Consider the following 26676-nt stretch of genomic DNA (forward strand, 5'->3'; position numbering starts at 1 on the left):
TTTGCAAAAGTTTAACCCAGAAACTACTGCTCTCTTTAAGCTGGAATCTTATTGCATTTCACCCTCACTTCTTGTTTTACATCAGATGGTTTACGCAAGCTAAAACAAAGCAAATTACTTGCATAACTAATAAAAAATCACTAGGTTAGCTAACTTTAAGCCAAGAATTACTTTTTTGTACAGTCATTCGAGTCCTTCCTAGAGTTTTGATAATTCAAAGTAACGTGGAAGAACATGCAGCGCTGCAACGGCTTCCGTGTTTCTCTATTCCATCGCTGATTCGATACCCATTGTTAGAGAGGGTTGGGTAGAGGAGGATATTTTTTGTTGGAGAAGTATGATGAAAGTTTTTAAGCCCTCAAACTTGAAATTGGGTTGTGGATCCCTTCCTCTTCGGGGATTGGTGACGTCCGGCACGATCACGTGACTCACCTAAAAGGTATTACTAATAAAGTGATGGCACAATAAAAGTCTAAAAGGCCGGAGAGACATGGTGTTAGGCAAGGGTACTTTCAGATACTGAAGAGTCCACGTAGCCAAACACACTGATAAATCAAATACCAACTCACTACAACCCCAGGTTCCCCTCGGTCAGTCTTCTGCATGGATCACCACAACAAGTCAGGAACGGCAGTTACTAGATTTTTTATAGACGAGAAGAAATCCCATTATGGTATTAGAAGTGAACCTGTGTCCACAAACATATCTAAGGTTTCGTCCCATTTGTGAACTGTGCTGAAGGGGGGGTTTCGACGGGTTTGTATTGCTTGAGGCTGGATGATGTTTTACAACGTGTGCCTTTCGTAGCCCATTAGCCCTTCAGAGGTATTTTTCCCTAAAATTAGGACCATCTAACAAAACAATACATAGAGTCTTCAGAGAGTTGGTATTCTTCATGTATTTTTCGTTGATATCTTGTTTTCATTTCAGTGCCAAATATTCGTCTAAATGGGTTTTATTTAGCTAATAAAACATGGAGAAGGCGCAGATTTACATCCGTAACTAACATCAAGTAGTTTAAATTGGACGTCGATTTATTTATTAATTCCCTCACGATTGGATGCTATTTTAATCAGTCTGTTGGAAGTCTTCGAATATTTGATTATTCGCAACAGGTCCTTTTTCATAATTTTAAGGCTTGGCGAATAACTAGGGTAATGGGGTTATTTGCTTTCTGTGATCGAGTTCGTTTGCCGCTGTTACTAATGTAGCCCCCGGAACCTTACTTGAGGTCGTAATCTGCTATATCATTTCGGAGGAAGGAGGGCCAGGAGGCTACAACGATGGCCAAAGGGATATGTCGCCGACTAGAAGTACAAGCAGCAGACACTGAGGAGCCCCCACAGATAAGCACACCGTCAGATAACATATCGAGGCATTGAACATAACTGCAATTTTACCAATTTCTAGTTCCCTAAGGATACAGTAAATTCATTTGCTTTTAGTCAGTTAAGTTATTCATCCTAATTTCTGGCTCTTTACCATTCACCACGACTAATGGACAAAATTTTTTTGTACTCAGGCAGATTTGCATGTTTAATGCTTCGCCACCGGGGCCAGAGCAGCTGTTCTTATGGGTCTGATCTGCCTTCCGTCTGTGTCTCCGAGACGGAAATACAGCCCACGGAGGGTGGAGAGCACTCACCTTTAAAACCTTCATTTAAACAAACATCAAATCACTACAGAAGGATAGCAGCGGTCGCAGAGCATATTGGTTAGATGTGCTTGATGCTATTTTAGTATAATGTGCAGCAATGGGTATGCTTAATATAACATAGCACTCCGGGTCTTCGCTGAAGTCGGAGGAAACCAAGATAATATGGCAGAACCTATCCAAATAACGCGCATGTCTTGAAGATCATTCGCGGAGGGGAGGTACAATTCGCAGAAGCCGAATTGGCTGTGTATTTGAACACACAGTTAAACAAAGTATAAATTCGATTCGGCAACTCCTATTTTCCACATTTGTTTACACATTTGGAATTCAGTGACCCATCATCACAGAGTTGTGAGGATAAAATTTGCTTGGGAGGTAAGCTGCTGGTAAAGAAGTTAGGTGCAAATTTCATGCATAATTGTTTTGCCTTCCATCTTTACGGGAAGTAGTACCTGCTCCTCTCCGTATTTCACATCACTCCAACTTGGAAATCCTGCAATTTGATATCGCTAGTGGATCTTCAGAAATAAATTTAGTGCTTTTTGTATACGAATATATGCGTACAGAAGAGTGCAGAGTTTCAAAAGTGTCCTGCCACCCTTCGGTGCTGTTAAGCGCTTGTGTAATTTATGTGGTCTGTGAGGTCATTCATTTTTTTAGTTCCTTAGGGTAATCAGGAATAATTGTCCAAGCAAATCCTAACCGCTACACACTACCATATGGGTGAAAGAGGGCGAGTTTTGCCTACTTACCTATGAATATTTGCTAAAAATATATCAAGATTTTGTGTCTGTGGGTTTTGTTGCCAGGCCAAAGTATGCTGATTTGACGGGCATTTCATTTTAATTTAGGGATTTCGAACTGTTCATTATTTCCTCTTACTATGACTTCGTGATATGAGGCAAATACACTCCTTGTAAATAGTGACTCCCTTGTTTGACAACATCGAGTTGCGTGCAAATTCTCCTAACTCTTTTTAATAACGTTTGAGCATAAAAATAGACTGTGCCTGGAAGGGGGATCACGCATTGCATGATGTGGTCAATGTTAGTTGTTAGGAAAGTACACGAGATATATTTATTGCTTGTTGAACAGAGGAGTAGAAGACTTTGGTGAGATAAAGGGATTGGTTAAAACTCAAAATCAACTGTGCCAGACTGTCCTTAGCTCCTTGCATTCGCTCCGAGTACCGTGCCACATCTGGGGCAGGTGTGGGTGGCGTCACTGAAGCCCCTTAGGTAGAAGGGCAGGAAGCAGCAGCCAAAGCATCCTCTAAAAACACACTTTTTAGGTAGCAAAGAACAACATCCGACTCTCCTTATCTGATTGTTACCCATCAGTCTATTTTTTTTTTTCTCCGTCATGAAGTAGGCATGCAGTTACCCATGTAATTTATTCAAGCGGTTTATAAACAGCTACTTTATGAGACAATATACTTTCATAATCTTGAAAACTTTGTACAATTCGACGGGAGGATACAGAAGTTCCCTTGGACCCAAAAACTTTTTTATTTAATAATCCTGTTAAAAGGCTTCAGTTTTTAAGATACGCCAATGACTTTTTAAAAAATCAGTTTAAGAGTGAATAGGTAGCATATTGCCTCTAGGTATGCATCTAAAACCACAATAAGGTTGAATTTTTATCAAAAAATGCATGTCCCTAGAAGAAGTTCCTTCCTCCGTCTCTTCTGCCAATCACAGTGCCAGTTTCCAAAACCCAAGCCTCATGGAACCAACAGGACTGTTGAAGGCGAGCTGCAAAATATGACTTACCCGAGTAGGCAAAGTATCATTGCCCAGAGTTGAGCGAATTTCCCGGTTTCAAGTTCGACATGCGTAACCACTTTCTCATTGCAAACTGGACAAAACGCCAGAGTTGGTTCTGATTCAAATTTCGGTCTCCCCTCCGAAGCTGGAATATACGAGTAAGAAGTGCACTTTTTTGTTTACCTTGACCAGTAAACTATGCCAGTATTTCAACTTGATAGCGGTCCTAAGAAGACTAGAAATAGTTATTCTGAAATTGAATCAAGATAAGTATTGTACTTTTTATTGTGCTGGATAGTCTTTTCAGTTTAGGTCACAGTTCAAGCCTCGAGTCTTGCTACGACCATTGTTTGTAACCTCTCTGTCAAATTTAACTGACTTTCTAATCTTAAAGCGATATGACAACTGAAAACAAAATGTTGTAGCAGGAGAAAAAAAGGCAGAATTATCATTGCCATTTTTAATTTTTATTTAAAGACACTTTTATAGAAGTCAGTAGCTGACTTCAAAGCGTAACCATTGTACTCGTTCCTGCAGAGTTTCAGGACATCTAAACACAGTAGATGTGCCCACTAGAAGTAAATGCAATGTTGTATGTGAGTGAAAGGTCGGGTTTTTATTATAAGAGGTAAGGTAAATGCTTTATTTTACGGAACACCAAATCCAAATACTAAAATACTTAAATGCAATTTAGACTGTTGAGATTATGATTTAATCACCATTTTTTGGAATTCACGCACACGGATGTAATGCCCACCAGAGACAATAATATTGACAACATTCGGCAGCTTGAATGCATGAAATCAAATGCAATCCCCAAAAAAACACCACAAATCCATTTACGTGTGCATACCAATCTACTTTAGCAGTAATTTTCAGTGGTGTGTCACAATAATCGCACATTCTAAAGCCATTCGTGGATAAAGTGGTCGAGGGTGTGCAGCAGGCATTCGGTTTTAACAATGGATAGCGTATTAAAATTTTAGAAAGAAAATTTTTTAAGTAAAAGCAGCTTTTGGAAAATCACACTTGCTGGGCAAAACTTTGTCTGTTCAGATTTGTGTCTAGCTTGTCAAGGCGTAACCATGTTAAACCATATATTTTTTCGATAAAATGGGATTTCAGCCGCATTCAACTGGTACCCTCAACGAAATGCTCAAGCATGTTTGAAAAAGAACGGCACCGTAGAATTAGGTGAAATGTGTACCGAAGCCTAGGTGTCACTGATTTAACTTTTCAGTAAAATTTCACATCGTAAGACTTAATCTCAATTCATTAGGAGATGGGGGTTTTCAAATGGGTCAGCACATTAGTGAGATGCTTACCTTTAATTCTTCTACTCATAGCTTGCAGGTCAAGTAAAATGCGGCGGCAATATCTCTTAGTTTTATAGCATTGTGCCCAATACCATGCGGGCATCTGCCAGTTTAAGACCACTTGATATATAACCGCTGAGCTCTCATTTTAGTGGCAATCTTTCAGTAGAAGGCAAATTGCAAGAAAGATATATCAGGCCGTTTGAATGAATGAACTAAAATGTGCTCGCTCGACCTTTCACAAAAGGTATAACGAAACTCAAATACTGATGACAAGTTTTACGTTCATTTGAGTTGTACTTTTGACTACATGGACCTTTAGCAGCGACCCATGATTTGCTTTGATGTCAAAATGCCTTCTACGCCGCAAAATCCTCATCTTTTGAAGTAGTGGCAGAATTTGTAAATGCAGTCATCCTAAATTCACCGGCTTAATAATAAAATTAAAGAGTAATAGAATGATATGGATTAGCGAAGCCCTAAAAACTAGGAACGGAAGAACTACCCGGGTACCATCCAAACTCAAGTTCTACGGAATGACTAGCAGAAAGCCAAGACCCAATGTTAAGAGGTTGAAATCATCCTTCAAGAAATACCAACAAACTCTATTAAAAAACATTAACCTTACTCCAAAATTATGTACCTATTTACGATCCAAGAAGTTAAGAATGGTCTAGATAGGTGACTAGGCAGCGCTGGAATGGCGACATAATTGAATGACGATAAAACTGAACCCCATAAAACCGACTTCACAAATGCATTTCATTTAATAATTTTATGTTTGGTTATAGTTGCCCATTCGAAAATGTTACAAGGTATCGCCTAGCCTCAAGAAGTACATGAGACTGCCGTCATGGGGGGCTTGAAATTAATAACGCATTCCTTCAATAGACGACAGCCTTACACCATTCCGAGTGTGAACAACCGCCTCACACTAAAACCTGCGCTACGGGTACAAAATCCCAGCAAAAAGCCTCCCATCAGGCCGAGTTCCCAATTGGCACTATGAATAACGCTGTCACCCTTCTCAGCAAAATGTCTCCTGTGGATAACCGATTTGTACGAGCACCAATATTTCTAGGTTTAGAATGCAGGCGCTCGTCGACATTTACTAACGGTATCTCGTCGTGATCAGGGAAAACCGTTAGAGGATTTTATGCTCTTAGTAATGAAGTCCCGCAAAAAAATCACAAAGAATGCATATTTTGCAAGTTTATAGTAAAGTCTCTGCAAATAGAAAGCCCCAGAGAAAGTAACAGTAATTTACAGACAGAACAAAAGGACACGAATGCATAATATACACAGGGGATACACTACTACTCCTGGTAGCGAGGTACTGAAAGTTTAGTTACAAAAGATACAGAGAAATTGTCCTTGACGAAATTTCGGGGGAAAAATGCATAAACTCACAGAGGGAGGGATGCATCTGAAAGTAACGACACACACGGTAGGGTTGACACAGGGAAGAGTGGGAGAAAGGGGAACTCATATGGGGAGCGAGTTTATGAAACGAATTAGTTCTGGGTCATCGAAGTAGTTCAGGTCCGACAGGCCGTCAAAGGCCCACCGAACCTCTTCGTCGGTGAGCTGACGATGAGATACTTTCGGACGCTTTAGTGGCGGCTGAGCGGAGGGAGATGTAGAGGTGGAGGACTGGGTACCACCCTCGCCGATTCCACCTCCACTAACGCTCCCACCACCACCAATGTTGGTGTTGTTGCCACTAATGCGTTTGCATAGATTGTTGTTGCCAACCTTGGACATAGAAGTAGGCGGTGAGGGCTTTAACACTGTGGGAGTAGTTGGTAGTGACTTGGGCAGCGATGCCTGACTGCTAACGGCCTCTGATCGCACTCGGAGGTCTGGCATACTGTTCGGCAGCTCCTGTCCCTCAGTTTGAGTTGTCGGGTGTAAGACAGCAATGCATTGCGCACTACTCGTGCTGAGAACGCGCTTTCTGCAATTCGTCGATTGAGGTACTGGGTTCGTTGAGGCTGACACACCTGGTTCTGTCGATAACGCGGTCGCTGCTGCTGATGCCGACGAAAGAGGATTCGGCGAAGCCAACTTAACTACCTGAGCTGAACAATTTGAATAAGCAGCAGCGTTTTCTGTGAGGAGGGGATGGATTACAAATAGGTGGTTAACTCACCCTACTAGTGGAATGCGAGTAACAATATTTGTTATTGACATCTCACCTGTATTCCACCGGTTGGAAGAGGGTTGGTGATGAGGGTTAACTGTGAAATTCTGTAAACCCCCGGAGGATGCCTCCAAACCTGAGTATACCAGTGAGGGTGTTTCAGCCGTAGTTGGAGAGGCTATAGTACCACAGGAGCGTCTGCCAGATATTTGTCCTGCAGCTTCGAGTCCGTTAATGGTGACTGGTCGCTGCTGCTGTTGCTGGGATTGAAATGGTGATGGGTGTGGTTGCGGTGGTTGGGTCATGAGAAGCGTGGGACCAATTTGAAGGGCGAAAGCGAAGGCCTGTGTGGGTGGACCGACGATGGGCTGCCACTGGTCGATGCCAGGTGGTAGCTGCCACACTAGAGGCGGTGAGAGGCGCCAGAAGCCGTCCGAACGCACCTGCACCGTGGAGACAGTCTTGGGCGCCAACTGGATTATATTTAGAAGAAAATAGTCAATATAGAGGTTGTCCAAACCTGCAGGGCTGCCGTTACTGAAAAAGGAAAAAAGAAACAAGTGTAAGGATAACAGTGCACCAGATTGATGGGGTGGCGGTGGTGTGTGTATTACCTGCAGATGGGACAGAGGAGTCGTGACCAAATGGCCTCGCGATGGAGGTAGGCCTCCATGTCGAACACCTCGAGGTGATGGCAGCCCACCAAGCGACCAGGGATTTGCATGCGAGAGCGGAAGACGGGGCAAACGAAACTGATCTCAGCCACCACTGCCTGATTGGCTGTCGGCGGGGGCGTTGTGGAGGCGGGACGCTGGTCTTGGCCACCGCTGACCTGTCGGTTGCGCCACGAGGTAATGAGGAGTTTGGTGAGGGAGAGCGATTCCTCAGGTACCCGCCGCAGCAGCCCGTCCAGCACCATGCTCACCGCCGGCATATGTGCCATAAAAACAGCGAATCGATGGTCCTTTAATCGGGAGAACACAGTACTAAGCAGTTGCTTGAGAGCTGCGATAACAGCCATTGCACATTGAGGTCACTTTTGATAGCACGTGATTTGCCCCTCCCGGTAAATGAGTGGCAATAATTTTTCCTGTTCAGATGTATAAACTAAAAAAGAATTGTTTATTGCGGATATTATCAGTGAAACAAAGATTTACTGACTGGGAGCCAAATGAGTGCCCTATGACTTCTAAACTCCTAGCTGCACCATCACAATGGCCTTAAATGTCAAAATAAAAATAACAATCATCGCCTTAATTGCCCACAGTATCAGAGACCTATTGCACCTTATTCATGTTCCTTATAAGTTTAGTGTGAAGATTATCTACTCCACTATAGTGAGATTAAAGTGCACATTTTCAGACTGCGGAAAATTGATCGTCAGTAGGGACCGAATTTGCTCCCTAATGAGAGGAAAGAGGGGGCAGATTGGTCTGTCTGAAAGCATGGCAGCAGTAGCAGTATTAGCCGTGGGAGGAATAGCAGCAGCAACCGTAGCAGTCACGGCGTATCGAAACAACAAGGGGACACACACACACGCACACCTGTGCACACGCTCGGCCAAGACTTTCACAACCCTAACAGCCAGCTCGCCAACCATGCGTGCACACACGCACGCGTGCGCATCCACGCACACACACACACACAAGGAGGCATTTTTGGTCTTCCGCTGTGACGTGCTACTCCTCCGCCTTGCTCGTGGCAGACGAACGGACGAGCGGGCAAGCAAGCAGGCAAGCGAGTGCGCACGTGCAAAAAAGGAGGCATCGATCAAATCGAGAGTGTGTGCACGCGAATGCGCAACTTTCGCTGCCAATTGAGGTGGAGGATGGGAGGGACAAATGTGTGTGGTGTGCGGCGCGACGGAAGACGAAAACAAGTGCATGCGCAAGGGTGTGCGCGCGCAGGCGACAGTAACCACTGTACAGCGCTGCAATTTTACGCACACACGAGATATGATGATAAGAGGTCTTCGAGAAATGCGTATGTGCGTGTGCGCATGCGAGTAAAACTCAAACGTAGATAGACAGACAGGCGAGCAAGGAGGCAAGCAGGCATCCACAACGCACATACGCATAGGTTTTCGAGAGGCGGACAGGCGCATAAGTGACGCCTCGAAGAGAGGCAAAAGCGTGTATGCGCTGGCGGAATTACTCATCCGCTCTTGTACGCTGCCTCTCTTCGGTGTAGGTGTTGGGTGCGGACGTGCGTGTGTGGTATTTAGTCTCCTCCTCCGCCTCCTCCCCCAGCGTACTGACGCGGATAGAATACACCAGCATCTGATAGGACGCGTTCTTAGTGGGGCAGTTGTGGCCTATCCTCGCGGTGACTGGCAAGGCGTGGATGTAAGTCAACCCCATGCTGCTGGGATAATGTCACTCTCGTTCTCCCCCGCCAGTGTGAGTAGTGTGCTTGCATTGTTGACTCATTAACAACAGTGCCGCATTCACACCGAGATTTCACAACAGCGTAGCACACAGACGCATACACACATTACTTTGCCTTTGACTCATCCTAATAACTTTCTCATCCTACGATGGTGCGCTTCAAACCCGCCCCAGGTGTAGTAGACGCCAAATTGGAGAGCACTTTAAAATCTGTTAAGCGTTTCATAACAAGACCGATAAGCGACCAAGATTCTGACCGCAAATGGGTAAACTAAGCTGAAGCGATGATTTGCGCTGCAAAAGTTTGCACACATAAACCGGGAAGGAAAGTAAAAAGTTAACACCCATAAAAGGGGGAGACATGTTGGAGCTTGCATGACCTCACAGAGCCCAGTGGTAGTAGTGGCGATTTTTTTGCAAGAGACGCACTTCAGAAATCAGTACGAAACGCCTATATCATGCGCAACACTCAATGGGCAATGTGATTTTCTCAAAAAAGAGTAATTTTGAATCCTGGCCTCGGTTTTAAATGAGCCCAATAAAACACACGCGTCACAAACCCAATAGAGGTTGTACACGCAGGACATTACATTGACAGCCCAGGCTTTTTGGACGTTTAAAATTAAATGCAGTGTTGTTTTCTCACGTTGCCCAACTTCCATTTAACATTCCCAGCTTTGTAAATCTTTTTGCTGCGACTATATCTCGAAGTGGATGGTGTAACTGAGTGCGGGAATTAAATTGTATTTTGACTGTGCTGCAGGTGTTACTGCTACCAAAGAGCTTGATGACAATGATCCAACAAAATGCACTCCCGAGCTGCGCAAACTGCACAGAAGGCGAGTAGATTATGAGAAAAACACCGTTCTAGGCAGGCAGGTGCGCAAATACCACTTTCTGACAGTTAGCTAGCATTTAAAACTTCAAACACCGACTGGATTTCAACTAGCAATTCTCTAAGATCAGTTGGAACCTTGTCTCGAATCCCTTCGATTAGTTATGCAAACTCCGAGTCTTTTCGAAAAAAGCATGGTTAGTAGGGGAAAGTGTCTCTTAAAAATACGGTTTCAAAGTTAGTGACATCTCAGTAAAGAAAATGGATGTCTGCATTTTCGATAGTAAATGATAAGTGTAAAATTAGGCGAAATCCAAATACGATGTTGAGGCTGTTATGTTATTACTGTGATACTGTGCCTCGAATTCATTTAATGAGCAACCAAGTAAGATTAAACTACTTTCCATCATTCGTTGAAGCGAGATAGTGGGAAATAACATACATAAGAGTAACTGCATAGTGACAATGTATAAAACGGGTCTGAATGCGCTTAGCATTTGTTAAATTGAGTCGGAAATTCTCATACGAAACACTCGACACAACTTCATGTGACTCCAGTTTTTGATAGAGCGAACTATGCCGAAAAGGAAAATTTATCCTTAGAAAATTTTCCGTGGCATGAGGAGAGAACATTGTTCCAGTTACAGGCTTCAAGATCAACGCGCGACATCGGGCAGATCGGATTACCATTGGAAAGGCTTAGATGATATATGGACCTCGAGAAGTTCCAAGCACTTTTAACAATGTGTAATTGTCCCGAAAATTAGTGTCATTTGGATGAAGAAATACAGATCCACATAGTTACCTACGAAACTAACGGCTAGGCGCATGAAAATCGGAGGATCAGGCATAATGGATAAGTATTAATTAAGTCTTTCTTCGTGACCCAAGCGAGAAATTCTTGGATATTTATGCTACGGTATTGCAATAGTAATTTGAAATTTTAACAAAATGGACATCCAAATTTCACTCTCATCTGACAGGGAAATATGGAGTCGAAGAACTTGCTAAAAAAGACTGAACGGATTTTTCACAAAGACATTGAAAAGGAATACGCTTTGAGGGGAGGAAGATAAACAGATGGATAAATACAAACAACTCACCTTGAGACTGTAGTTTGGGAAGTGGTGGGGAGGGGAACGAGAGGGAGAGAGAAAGACTTCGATGACGTTACGAGAGGGTCGACAGAGCGATTTAACTCCACACACCCTATGCGCAGGCTGGCCGTCCACGGTGGTGGTGCGATCGAGTTGGAAGATGGTGCCGTTGAATCGGATGTGTACCGCTTCCGCAGGCCAGTGGCACACCTGCAGCGGCTCGTGCACTAGGTGGCTGCACACTACAATGTCCAAGTCGGGGCGCTCCACTATCGTCTCCAAGTGATTCTTCGAGACGTCGAATTCAAAGGTCCGAACCTGAAGCGTGTTTGGTGACTGTCGCGTCTGTTCCTCGTCTAAATGCAGCACCATTGGGCGCACCACCGTCCCGTTGGTGATTGGACACACTAACCGTTCTATCAAAAGAGTAAGACGAAAAACAATCACGTCAGATGCTCTAAAACTACAAAACTTGGTTCAATAAACCTTACCAGAAGAAAAACACGTAAAATCACTATAATACTCCTAGTTAGCACTGACGGAAACCAGAAGCTTATCGATGGACTATTGCAAAAATTGCTTTCTGCAGGGATGAGTATTTGGTGATCGCTTTGAGAAAATGCGAGTTCAAGTCAAGCAAGTGTACATCAAACAGGAAAAGAAAATTAGAGCCGAATGCCACTTGAGTTATTGTATAGGTGTGAGCATCAAACGGGAGTCGTGGTTGCAACCGCTTAAGGTTTACATGACCGATGGCAACTCACCAGCCGTCTGTTCAGGAGGAAGAGGATGTGGAACAGGTGAAGCGTAGACAGTGGGGGGGCAGGGTTGTGGAGGCGGCGGAGCAATACTACTGACGACGGCAGCGGCGGCTCCGGCCGTAGGGTGGTGCTGGTGCGGCGTAGGTGGTGTATGTACAACGCTGTTAAGTGGGGGCATAGAGAGACCGACGAGCTTGGGAGGAAGAGCACAGGAGACGGCGGGGGTAACTGTGGCCGAAGGAGGAGGTGGAGGAGCCATCGGCAGCATGGACCCGTTAGTCATGATTGGGCCCGCAGGTCGGGGCGCCCACAAAGAGGGCTGGGAAGGTGTGGAGACACCGGTGGGCAGCATCATACCCGGCCCCATCATCTGTGGTGGTGGTGGTGGGCCCGCGAGGCCGGCCGCAGAGGGCGGACCTACCGTCACCACCCTGGGTGGTGGGTTGGCGCTAGTGCCCAGTCCCGTGCCTCGTCCGTTACCGCCGCGCGCAGCTGCTGCCCGAGACTATATTTGTACAACAAAATCAGACCATGAAGGAAGCCCATGAAACAACTACCCCAGAGCACTAATAAGACTGACAAAAAATGTTGATGTGCTGTCAATTAGTTATGTAGAAGTGCACTGGTACCCTAGCGCAAGGCAAAATATTAATTAGTCCGGCAAAGCGCAGACGCAGTTCTCTCTCAGAGGAGCGGAGGTACACTATGGAGTGTATTTCAAGGAAGTGAAAGTAAACGCCATATGAAAAATCGACTTGAGGCTGCGTTTTTAACCTAAACCAATAGCACGTGGGTTGGTGGATAGGCTAATGTGTAGGTAACACCACCACTACTAAGGCCACCACCCGTTGACTCACCAGCGTGCGCACGGTTAGTAAGGTCACTACGTGTTTGTCACAATTGTCATTTACCCGAATGAGTTTCCACCACGACACCACTTTATCATCGGCTTTCCTGGTGGCACTGAACCGAATTTAAAGAGCTACAAATCCGCAACCGGCAGCATCTTTTTGATAAGAATAATGACGGTCGATCTCGTGCCAAAAGGGCTGTCACATTGTTTAACATCGCCTGTCAAAATTTGACCAATGAGTTTGCGAATGAGACAAACCATTATAAATGAATTTTATTACTTTATTTTCCCACAGCCCAGAGAAATAAGAGTCGATGCACTCCTGTTTACCGCCTGCGAAATGAAATTTATGGTTATTTCTATGGCTTCATTGCCAATAGTACGATCCTAGAAGGCTGAGATGTTGACGGCAAGGATGAAAAAATAAATACTTCTACCATACAGGAATTCGGCCGATAGTCGCTTCAGTTTAATTTCCAAATATCAAGATAGTTAGGATAAATATCTTGCAAAAAACAGTACTCAATATGCAAGGATTAACAAAATTGGTTGGCATAATCATCATTGAAAAATATGTCATCTCGAGAGAGCCAAACAACTCTCCCATCTCTATCTCTACCTCGCCTCACTCCATCAGGAAGAGCAATAGCATTGAGGGAAGATAAAAGCCACAGGTTAACGCGAGGAGGTCAATATCACTAGTAGCCGAGATAGGCAGGAAAACATTAAAATCTGTGGTGGTTTTGTAAACATATCTTCCGCTTTTCGGCAGGAGGCATAGTCACGTAGAAAAATAACAATGCTTCGGAAATACGGACAACATACATTTCCTAATCGCTAATCACTTTATAGCACATAATTCAGACTTTGAAGGCGATTTCAATGAAGGTTACTATAATACACGTTTCGATAATAGCATGGGTGTTAGAAATAGAATGGCAATTAGCAGTGTGAGCTGAACGATTATAAAGATAAAATGACATCAGTGCTGACAAGGCACCGGATATAAAGCACCTGTCACTCACAGGAAATGATGGCCAACAAGGTAGGCCGGCTGAAAACCTATCAGGGAAAAGTAGACCAAAGAAATCGGTGGCTGTACCTCTCTTGCTGGACAGATAATAAGAGGCTTCTAATAGCAGAATGAATGAGTGAAGTTTGTACAAGCAATGCGAATGAGATGAGCCGGCTCTGATATAATAAAGAATACGGGATTCACCAGATTATCATTCTACTTCCCTTAACTGCAGGACACATTATTACAGGGGGAGCGATGATAGCACAGTTATTATCACGTGAGATGAAGTGATAAAATGAGGGGTAAAGAGATAGAGATCATGTGGAAAAAGGTGGCGATATCCAACTAACCATTCAGCAGAAATGCGCTTATCGATCCGAAAATATGATATCGTGGTAAGGTCAGGGACCTAATAAAGTGGGTCATTCATTAGTTACCTCATTTTCAGGACATGAAAAATACCCCGACTGCAGACTTTGGAATCGACATTTGAAGTAACGCAGGCTTGTTTACATATTGAAACGCAATGTTGAATCACAGATTTTTTAGAAGTGCTTCGTCAATAAACTATTTAAGTTATAACTGCAAGTCTGCATCCCTAAATCCTGTTCTTCTTTTGCATATTGCCAAACTGTTCTACATAATGACGATGCATAGCGTCCAAAAACGGTAACATCGTACGGAAACTGAAAGGAGTGGTTTGAAACTTATTTCAACCTCCACAACCATAACACAACTTGTAGATCCAAAATAAACACGAACAATCTACCTCACAAAGCTCCGATAAGTGTCGAAACAAAAAAAGCGTCAAAAGTGTGAAAGACAGGATGCAGCACCATTGAGCAAAACACACCTTAGCGGTTTTAGCTCGCTTCTTCTTGGTGGTAGTGGAATCAGTTTTACGGCCAGTGGTGCCCTGTTGGTCGGGTGGGAGAAGAGAAGGTCCATGGGGAGCAGAAAAGGGACCAGGGGCAGCGGTGGGGCACATTGAGGCGGCGGTGACGCCCTCAGGCGTAGGCGGAGCCAGTGAGAAATAACCGAATGGTAGCGCAGGTGCAGCTCGCAGTGGTGCACCGCCCGAGGGCATTCGAGGCCCAAGTCCAACACTACTCTGGGGCGAAGGCATGTAGAGGCGCTGGCCGTTCATCGTCGGAGCCCCAGCGAATCCAGGCGTGAGACAGGTGGGGTCATGGTGGTGCGGTGGCATCGGCATGTATGCCGCTGACTACAACACGGAAACAGATGAATTGCTTATTTACGAATCGCCCACATGAAACACAGAGAAAGATTAAGTAGATGGAGATGTTTTCGGCGCTGATTTGAGTAAAAATAATAAGGGGTAGCTTGGATTTGTGGCCTAAGGAAAAATGAAAGGGAAACAGAAACGATAGTTTTCTAAGGAAAAAAAGCGATGTAATTACCCATACATGCGCACACGTTCTTATAGGCGACACGTAGAAAAAGCAAGGCACCCAGGCGTGAGAACTTTCTAACGCTTCCTCACCAGAGCCAATTGAGGTTATTTTCCCACAGAACTAGGACTCAGAAAGCGCACTGAAAGGCACCAAGCTCTATGCGCAAGGAAATGCCTTTAAGGGAGCCATAACCAAATTAAGCAGGCAACAAATTCGTCCCCATCATCGACCTCAGAAGCAGCAGCAGTGACAGCAACATTTGGGACAAAGGAGGCTCATGTGCACACACAGGTGGGTGCGCACACACACGGGTATCTCGGCCATTCGTCAAATTTGTTAATAACTTTGTGTGCACCGTGGTAGGATTTCGCAATAAAAGGAAAAGAGTACACGCTTTCTCCCTCCTCTAAATGGCACTAGACGCGCCAATGCCTATCTTCCCTTTTAACAATAATACGAAAGATAAAGGAGAAGCATCCTTAAATAAGAAGGCATGGAGACCCTGGAACAATCACCCTGGCAATCAATTGATTGATGCCACAAGAAATTGAATGAAAATATTAAGCAGGGCAGTTTAAAGATTTTGCAGTGTAGACACGCAAGATGTAGATAAAAGCACCTTAGTAGCATAAAAATGAAGTGGATGAGGGAGTGCTTTACTACCTCACTATAGGATAACTATAAAAGTGGGCGAGAGTGGGAATGTCAAGACGCACTCCTGCCATAAGGCTGTGGATGGGGTGGGAGAGGAGGTAATTAAAGCTACGTTTTTCACAAACCACACATGCTGGTAGAAAAAAAGGGGGAGCAACGGACGATGACAGGCGGGATGCTGTACGGGCAGGGTGGAGATACAGACATGGGTATGCACACAAAAGTTCACTGGTTATTGCAAAAAAAGGTAAGAATTTAGTTGATTTACGCATTGGTCAGTCAAACTACCAGAGGTGGATAGGCAAAAGAACTCTCTCCTAGAGGAGTGACAGAGACAAACCGAAAAGCATGATTGCATTGCATTGGAAGGGCCATAGCTGCTTTGAGGTGACGTCAGATGAGATTCAGAATTTATTCACCAAATTGATCTGAAGACTGCAATAATCATACGAAGGCAACATTTGCACAAGATGTCGATACGTGGAAGAGCTGAGAAAGTACACTCTTCCATACAATTTGAAGGGAGACAGTGAAACAACCGAAAAATCCAACTACTCCTAAGATAACAGTAGCGGAAAGCATTGTTACAAAAAGGGCAACCCAACCGTTTCCACTACCAGATCGTGTGGGAGGCGTGTACACAACTACTGGTCCCATCACTGCCGTCCAACAGAGTCCACTTAGATTGGCTGATATGCAGTGGTGTCACTACCGGATCAAGAGAGACCCCTTACCCGCAGAAAGCGGTCTAGGAATGATGCACATGGACTGAATTCAGATAACTGCGAAAGGGTTAGAAATATTTCCTAAAAAAGGTTGAACTAGAAAAGACGCAAAACCATACCCAGAATATAGTTCCTCGAACGTCCAAGCAGTTTTAGATCGAAGCAATTGAGGTTGGACAAAAAAGTACACACGAAACTCTGGATTTATCTATACTAGTCACTATTTTGTCATAAAACAACGTATTCAGGACGTTCTCTGCCAGATAATCTAGGTTATTAAAAGTGCATTTTAACATGGAAGTACACGCCTACCTTCTTGAAAGTGCAATCGAGGAATGAATACCACTAATTACACATGCAAACCCTAGTATGTCCTAGGAAAAAACTCTTTCTAAGTATTCAGGCAATCAAAGTAACGTTTTGCCAATAAATCACTTTAATTCATGCTTTTACAAGTTTGGAGCGCAAAAAGTGGAAATAACATTCATTTTAATCATAGGACTTTAGGAATCCAGGCAAGACTAGGAGCAAATAGAAGTGCTTAGGGATTTGCACAAAATACACAAGATCAGGTCTTTCGTCAGGGTTTTTGTCCAGAGGGTTTGGGCAGATTATCAGCAATCGCGCAGAGCATTAACAACCCCGCTTCCCACGCGTGGAGATGACCAACACCAGGCTCAGTAAGCCACTATAAAAAAGGCAGTCTATGGATTGCAAGATGACAAAGAGCATCTCAACTGCGATGAGCAATTAAATCGCATTTCGGCAGTCCCTAATTAAATGTGTGAAGACGCTTACACACACACACACACAAAGCGTGAGCATTCAGAACACAGAGGAAGATGGAGAGGTGTGAAGAATTTCACACGCCTGGAAACACACACAAACACGAAAAAGAAAATTCTCTCGCGCATTCCCACGATCCGGTTTCATAGAAAAAGATGTTTTGACAGGAGAGCGGAAGGTGGTTGCGCTAGTTATTGCTACTGACGAAGACTGAAATGGCACAAGGAAAAAGGAGTGCATTACGTCGTCTGTTTACCTACTTAGTTACGATGATTATCACTGGGCAGAGGATTAGTTTCCCAAACTTTTGTATATGCTCCCCTGGACGATTGTGTATAACCGGAAGCAGATGTAGAGCGCCAGACAAAAAAAAAATCAAATGGTAGTCTCACAAAATTGTCCCAATTAAAGTGGTAAAAAACGTCCTCGATGCCTCCACATGTTACACTAGTGCTTCCTGCAAACGCTAGCCCACGGGATGAGTGACACGTGGCATGCTTGTCGAGTTGGAACACCGTGACAGCTCGTGCGAACGAGCGTGCACTTGTATGTGTAGCAAAAGCGAATAAAATAGCGCCAACACACAACACACTCATAGGGGCAATCAGACCTTGAGAACGGCATTATTTTCATTACTATACAGTGAGCTTCAGCAAACACGAAGGTTGCGCGTAATATTACTGCCGAGGTTGGAAGCGTGCCACTAAAGAACAGCGCCGTGAAAGCATCACAGTCTTTTTCTTTCTTCAAAAGCAAAAAGGGGATCGTAGGGAGAGTGCACACTACTGCATGTGCTGTTAGGAGGAATCATTAGAGGTGGGAGTATTTGATGATGCTTTGTGGCGGCGACGCAGCAGGGGAGTGGATGGGCCTGGTAGCAACATCAAAAGAAACCACTGCAGAACGGCGCAACAAGTTCAGATGAGCGCAATGACAATGGTGATGGTTAATAAAAATGTAGCAATCATACATAATTAGCATAAAATACACGAAAGATTTTGAAAGCACGCAATCAGCAGGAGATCGTCACAACAACAGATTCCTTAGGAATGATGATTTTTATTGGGTTTTGACTTGGAGTCAGAGAGGAATAACCCATACACTCTAAAGTGGCAACGACAGCAGCGTCCACATACGCGCAACTGTGTGCGCAAAAATATACGTCATTCGGGGGATGTCGAGTGACGATCACTCCCCACACATGCATGCACGTTACCGCCTCACTCTCACCTTCACTAGCACTCCGACCTGGTTCCAAGTATTCGCGCTCTCCTCGTCTCCTCATCACCCTTCCTGCCTATGCAAAGACGCGTGCGCGTGCTCGCCCGCTCGTTCACACGGAGGTGCGCGTGCACGTAGAGAAAGCAAGTTTGCGTCTTACGTTTGTGGTCAGGCAATACCTTTACTTACACGAACCGATACACTCACACACCTTCTTGCAATAATTTTCCGCCTCTCCAGCTTCTTTTCACTCCGCCTAAAACGACACTTCGGCGCTGGTTAGGGTATGCAAAGAGCTAAGTGGTAAAAATAACCTTAACGCTCTAGCAGAACAGGCGTTTGCAAGACAGGTAGAATAAATAGCACAACCGCTTCTACTTATAGACGATTGCATATATTTCTTAACGGGAACAAATCGCATTGAAATTTACTTGCACCACCGCAAAAGGAGGTAATACACCTCCCGATTCCCCACAAATGGAGCGCACAACGGAAACACTAAGGTGCTTGGGGACGACCCGTTAATTACTTAAACATGAATTAAGCATAGTAGTTTTGTGCGAATCACGTGGAAAAAAGGTAATAATTTGAGGTGAACCGGTCTAGCCTACGGTGTGTGTAGGGATGTGCTTTACAAGCATACAGCGCGATTGCACACACACGGGTGTAAAATACCTATTGCATCAGTGGATACAAGGCAGGAGGAGAGTGAGGCGTATGTTCGCATTCTGTTACGTGTATATCTTTGCATGATTTGGTCACACAACCTTCCTTGCAAGTGAAATGAGACAAAGTGGTGGGATAGTGAGGATTAAGTTACTCCAGCTAAAAGACGGGTGCCAACACCTATGGGTCTGTGGGATCCTGGATGCTTCTTTTCCAAGAATATTTCTAATTGACAGTAAGTGCTGTAAGTTCAACCCAATCACATACCAGTAGCGCCACAGCTGTACCAGGTTGGCAACTTGAGAACGCATGGGATTCGAGTAGAATTGTATAGAGCCGCAATTAATATAAACAGCCAATTCTACTTAATTGCAATTAGTAGGGCACTGCAGGCGCCTAAAGGTGCCCATCCGGACTACCATCAGGTGTTGGTATTTGCATGATTAGAGCATGTCATCGGGTTCCTAGTTAATTTGGCGCCTTGGTGACATTTAACTTGACAATAGTGAAACGAACACAATAGAAAAATCATATTTCCTACACGGAATTATGTCGACCAGCGCTATCAAAGGACAAGAATCGTTTGATGGAAATGATAACAGAAAATCACGTCCACGTATGAAATATGTGCGATAGGATAAGTGATCACCAACCGAAAAATATGCTAATCGACTAAACACGCTTCGACGTCTCAACAACTACATTCTACTTTCTTATAGATGCCGAACTTTGTACGATGGGACCGCAGAGACAACTCACTGATGGTTGAGGAATGCAGGCCGTGGCACCAGGATTATGGGGGTAGAGTGGCACGGTAGCAAATCGGGGCCCGTAGAGACTCCCAGGCATGGGGGCGGTGGACGGGGGGGGAGGCAGTGGACCCATAGGAGGAGTGATAAGTCTACGATCGCCGCATCCACCACTGCCGCCAGCCACCGTTAGGCCACTGACGACAGTGCAACCGCCTGGATTGGAGCAAGTTGGTGAAGAGGATGAGGTGGAGGAGACCACGACCACGCTCCCATTGTTCATTAGTGATTCATCAAAATTCGGTTGTTGTTGTTGCTGCTGCTGCACTGGGGGTGGCGCCTGTGGCTGGCCAATCATCGCCCCGGGCGGACCCGTGGGTCCTGGAGGAGAGGCACCCCAACACGGTTGCATGTAATAGCCTAAATGAAAGTTATGAGTTGAAACTAGCGCAATTAATCACATCTACTAGATGTAACCAAGGGAGTATGGGTTTGGCAGTTATGCATTCATTCCTGATCCCGTCAAAATCAATGGGATCAATTGGCTGGCAAAAATAACAAGTGAATACGCTAAGGTAAAAACATTAAAACGTTCATTTAATGCGGAAATAAACACTTACCGTGCGACACGAAGAAGGGAGGCAAAACAAGTAGGCCAAAATGGAGACCAGTGAAAACACTGTACGTTGTAAATAGGGAAACAGTGAAACTTACGTGGAGGAAAAAGAAATAGACGGGCTATTTGACGTAATGGTTTAAACTGTTTTGGAGCCGAAAAAATACGCATGCATAGAAGCATAATAGGTTTCTGAGAGATACCTAAAAACCGTTTGATACTGCACTGCACGCATTGCTGCAGACAAGTGTTGATAAGCACGCCCGCTGGAGGGAGTCGAGATGGCGCGTAGCGACATTTTTATTGTAGCCTCAGAGACAGACACCATAAAAAACGGAATTCTAGATGCAGACATCAAAGGCACCTGTCTGCGAATGCGCATCCCTAAATCCACCAAATTGAGAAAGCTGAAGTCACGTACGTGGTAGTGGTATCGTTGTGGGGGGGATGTTAGATAGGTTCTGACTCTTCTGATCGGCGTGAGTTAATGCCACACTTAGACCTCACAATCTTAGTAGCTGTGACCTTAAACCTCGCCAGCTGGCATGACTAACAGCACGATTAACACCCAATAGAGCGAAAACAGGGACAATAGTGACATAATGTTCACGGGCCTTCAAAGCTGGTGGAAGCCCAATGGGGCATAGGCAAGAACAAACTAAGGACGGATGATTAACGAAAACCATACAACCATGACACTAGATGATCTTATTAGCATTACACTTTTTAAGTGTTGGTGTCGTATGGAAAAAGAATCGAGGAATAACAAAAAAAGCCTAGAAATTAAAACATCTAACGACGGGAATAGGTGTTGAAAAGATTAGTCTTTCGTGAAATGATCAAAACGTCAAAACAACTGGAACCAACTTTCATATGCATTTCGCCGAACAGATAAAATGCTCGAAAAACAAAGAAGTTTAAAGGGAACGGCAGGTCCGTTTCCCTACGGTCGAACCAATATCGACCATGAGAGATATCGCACTAAATAAGACACCTAAGATTGAAACGCACACCACGTGATGCCTAGAAATTCTCAAGTGTAGGTGACACCATCGTCTGCGCATACAAGGATTGTCTTCCAGTCACACTCGTGTTTGCACATACCTGCATCAATGATTGTTGGAGGCTGGACAAGACGCTGAGATTGAGGCTGAGGTGGAAATTGTTGCATCTGAATGGTAGGTGTGACGGGAGGCGGTTGACCTGTGCTCTCCTCGGAGTAGGAGACCAGACCACCACTACCACTTCCACCATTTGCATAGATGTCACCTGGAGGAGCGTAAAGGGTAGGTGCGTACTTTATGAAGGGTGGAGGATGAGCCGCAGTTGCCATTGTTGACGCCTGTGGGGGGTCACTCGTGAGACCACCTCCTCCACCCGCACCACCAGCGTTCTCCAGTGGACCGCCTACTTGCCCAAGTCCACCAAGAGCGCCCGTGTGAAGAGCCATTCAAGCGAAAAATTTTGAATCAAGGGGCTCTGTAGTTAGAGAAAAGTTTGTTGAAAAGAATCTGATGAATGTATAGGGTCAAATACTGGTAATCAGTCTCGAAGTTGAATCACAAACAATAAGCCATGACAAATAGTAGTAGAAGCTGCAAGATCTGCTACCAAAGACAAGCTAATTCACTTTCATACGCAGGGGCTCAAGAAGAGCTATTCAGTTTACTGTCACATACGAACGTGTGCGAGTGTGTGTAACGGCAGAGAAGACTCCAGGATTAATGAGTTTCCTGAGGCATTAAAACGGTTTTCCTCATTGGCACTGCAGTATCATTTGGTAGAGTAGAGGGCGGCTTGTCACTCAAACCGCCGTCCCAATTAATTAGCTACCCAAATACCAGAACCAAACCCAGCTTTTTGCCAATTGACTACCTAACACCAACAAAATAACAGATTTGCAATTAGAATAGGGATTGGATGGCTCCCCACCTTTACCTCTGAATTCTGGCTTCAACAGAAACAGGTAGTATGTTTATTTGCGCGAATTAAACTCCAATTAGATATTAGAGTAAGCAATCTAAAGCGTTCACAGAACAAAGAACAAAATAATGGAATTGCATACGATTGCTCGAGTGCACACACTCCTAGTTTGTAGACGCCACGGAGACTCATCATAATATTCCTACCACCTTCGGTGCCTTGCTGCAGTATATTAAAGACAATGTGAGCATATTCAAATCCCTCGGTGACGACAACCGCAAGAAATCGGACGTTTGCCTTCGCTTAGGTTTATTGCATAACAGTGCGAAGCCATAGTCTTTCCGTAATGTTACTGAGTAAAATACCCAGCAATTCAAACCACTAATAAGGACGGGAAATTTAAAAAAAAAAACAAGTCTTACGGTGGAACCAGGTCATATGCAAAAGAGGAACAAGTCATTTTAAGTTGCAGCAATGCCTATGAGGACTGAATGAAATGTGTGTAAACGAGGGAGATAGGATGGGAGAATGCCTAATTATGTTAGCAAAAGACCCCTTAAATAAGTCTCTGAAACACTTCACTTCAAAAGATGTTTCGTCCAGACGCTTTCAGCATCATTACCACGCGTGGCTCCAGCAACTCGTTCGCCCGACTGCACATACGCACCCAGGCACGTGCGCACAGGCAGGGTGGTGCGGACGTGCAACCCACAAACTCGTCCGACGCCGATTAGTCAGCATTACGCGTATTTCAACTGGACCATTACGGTATGCAAAGTAGTTTCTCGAGTTATTGTGTGTGTGCATGTGAGCGAGCGTGCGTGTGCCAACTAAGACATTTATGTGCGTATATGAGGACGTGTTTACGTATGAATGATGATCGTGATTTTAACCGGCTGTCAATCAGATGATTGTTGTCCAAACATACTGAATACAGGATTCCCCATAGACAGAAAGGTGACACACTATAGGAAAAAAGCCTAAAATCTCGCTATAAAAAGTTTTGGCAATTCCATGCGGATTATCACCGCATTTTCATCGACGCTAACTTTGCAGAGGGCGGACTCAGACCGATAGTGCCAAGAAAAATGGGCATAATTAATTCGAAATACATACTAAAGGTTCACTTGTAGCCTTATCCACACACGAACACCCACACTCACAAAGAAAAGCATTAAATTGTAGAATGAAATTGCTCCGAGTGCATTTAGGCGAAAAACCTGGCTATAATTCGGAATACACTTCCTCTGAGAGCAAAGGAAATGATGGTTGTATAAATCATGCATTAAAAAGTTGAAAACAAAGTTGAATTAACGATCAGAGCTGTGCTTTAAATTAAGCGAATAATGGCAGGAAATCAAGGACACCCAGAAAACTATTACGCAAATCGAAGACGAAGGAACAATACATACCTTCAGAATTAGACTCTTCTTATTAAATCCGGCTGTGTAATCCCTACATATGCGAAAAAACCATGGACCATGGAAAGGACCAAAACGACAAGGAAACCAAACTGAAAACTATACAGTACCAAAATGTCCGCGATCGCTATCATTGACACAGACATTAATGCTAAACCATACAATGATTCCCCACCTTTAAAGAACCAAGAAAATTCCCTAATTTTTGTTACAAAGAAAGGATACTAAAGAGAAAAGGACAGGTGACGCCCTGAGGGAAACTCAGACTAAAAATAAAAAGCATTCATCCACTAGTGCAAGTGAATCAAATGAGATGCGAATCAGTGGAAAGCGAGACCAAAGGTCACTGCATGATATTGTTGAACAAAATGTAATTGCTGATAAAAGTTTACCTGCGTCAGTATGACTGTCTTGAAGAAACGATAGATCCAGCAGGGTTCAAATGAACAGGTACTTTTGAAAAAGTTCCGCTCCTGAGATTGGACCTTAATATAAACGAACAAACGAACAAACTCATTAAAAGAATAACACATGAACAAGCAAAATTATGAGTAACATACATTGAGCCACATCCGTAATAAGTGTCTCATAATTACGGAGTAAATGTAATGTCTGTAGCGCAACCATGTGTAAGTAAATAAAATACAGAAGAGTGACTAAGGGAAGCTGCAATGGATTTATTGAAGCAATCTTTGGTTATTTCGGATTATGTAAATTTTGGCAGCAAGCAAAAAACACAAATGGTGTCCAAAATTGCGTTTGTTGCGTGAATGTTACATCACTAAATAGAAAACTATCCGCTCCTGATAATTTCCATGGGTATGAAATATCATTGTTTATTGTCCATCATTACTGATACAGATTTTAAGTCCATTAAAATACTAGTTGGCCCTAACATAAAGTCTGCTTATCATTTATTAACTATCAATAAGTTTACGAAAAATCTAGTGGGGTCAAGTGTTTTTACTTTGCAGCAATTTTTCTCCACACATTACTTACTTCGATACGATTACTGTAACAGACTTAAGCAACAATTGCAGGGCCCTGGGCCTTCCCTAAAGCCGAAAGAAAGCATATTATTTGTGCAGAATGCATACACCTGACATACAGTAGGGCTTGGGGCTACCGTTATGACCCGAAGTCCAACCTACCCCTGCGAAGGCACAATGGTGGAGATACGAATTGGCGCTTTTACCAAAACCGAGGTTTAAACAAACATCGCATTGCATAGCCCCTCTTCTCTTTTGGGCGTCGTCCCACGCGCTTCCCTTAGGAAACCTGCCACGTCGGCCATCACAACGCAATCGGTACCAGTAATTTAACTCCCATGCAAGTGAGTCGAGGCGTGACAGCAACGTAGCTGATCTTATTGGTAACTTCCCAAGAACTGGAGTTTTATTCTGCATAGGAATTGGAATTCAGGACGAGGAACTTTGCTAACCATCACTCGTGTCCATAGCTAGGTGTAGGAACACTGGCCATGTAACGTAGACGGAACTGAACACAGTTTATGAAGGTGCGGTTTCACTTCCACTCCTCCTTGCTACTTTGCTGTCACTTCAGAGCCACCCAGCCATACACATTTACCCGAGTTCTCTCCATCTGGTAGTGTAGCGTCCCGAGACTCCCTGAAGACGAAAGAAGACACAATACTCGGGCAGGATATATATATTCAGCACGGAGGTGTCTGGACCGTTGGCATGGCTCAAAAGGCCAGCCCACCCAGCGAGGTACAAGGGGGCTAATTCAAAGTACAAAAGTGGGGCCTCACCAGAACCGAGGGATAAACCACTATCGTATTACAGTAGAGAAGAGGAGGAGGTATCGCGCTCTTATATGTTTGAAATCTTAATACTAGTATGGTAAGCAGCTCTATAATAAAACTTTTTTGAGATAGTTCACACCTAGCGTTACTCTGACTGACAAAGCGCTTCCCTGAAGAAAACAGGACTGGGGTAGTTGTCGAAGGTAGATGCCACTTTTAGACCTTGTTGTGGGTCGTCACTGGTTTTACATTCGTAGCATACGCACTTCTTATGCCTTGCTAAGACTTATCACTCAGCAGCAGAAATCTAAGATGGTTATTTACAAGACCAAAATTGCTTTCTGCTGCCTCCGATGTGGCGCCTTGAGACTTCCCTCAAGACGAAAGAGGGTAATATGTACATCTGATATACAGAGGGGATTGAAGCCACTGACCTGGCCCGAAATCTGCCACTCGGACAAAGTACAATGCCGGAGACCCAAAGTGATCCCTTTACAGAAAACGAGAGTTAAACAACCATCGTATGGCGTATCAGCTACCTCTGTTTTCCATAGCGTTTCGCTGCATTATGGTTATTATCTGTCGGATGCTTTGCTCTATGTAGATATATAACTAGATACATGCTTTTAGCTTCTACAAAGTTAGTCTAATTAAAAAACTTGCTGGATATTTTTTAGTATGCTAACTGCTAAGTCGTTCCACTTTGTCGGCACCGTCATATTTAAGTCTCTTACCACTCGTTTAGATGCGCGACATACAGAATATATATTCAACCATATCATTAATTGCCAATAAGTGGCAAGGCCATGGCAGTTTTGTGCTGTAAGTAGATTCAAGATGGCAAAGTTAACCAGACCACTGCTTTTCCGATTGGTGCCATTTGATATTTTTATAGGTGGTGA

The 26676-nt window shown here is 44.1% G+C and overlaps 1 protein-coding gene across 1 annotated transcript; it reads right to left on the bottom strand. All coding sequences in view use genetic code 11, as the record gives it.

The window, feature by feature from the left end:
- Nucleotides 1–2820: 2820 nt before the first annotated feature.
- On the bottom strand, nt 2821–24636 carry EGR_02484 (Zinc finger MIZ domain-containing protein 2; the record flags this gene model as incomplete). Its single annotated transcript, XM_024491733.1, has 11 exons — nt 2821–2929; nt 3430–3568; nt 6251–6850; nt 6938–7419; nt 7497–7846; nt 11208–11617; nt 11966–12467; nt 14687–15058; nt 20060–20469; nt 21770–22072; nt 24570–24636. The coding sequence occupies 11 exons, from the start codon at nt 24634–24636 to the stop codon at nt 2821–2823; spliced, it is 3744 nt and encodes a 1247-aa protein (XP_024353884.1).
- Between the last annotated feature and the right edge of the window lie 2040 nt (nt 24637–26676).

This window comes from Echinococcus granulosus, assembly GCF_000524195.1.
Source record: "Echinococcus granulosus chromosome Unknown EG_S00011, whole genome shotgun sequence".
NCBI lineage: Eukaryota > Metazoa > Platyhelminthes > Cestoda > Cyclophyllidea > Taeniidae > Echinococcus > Echinococcus granulosus.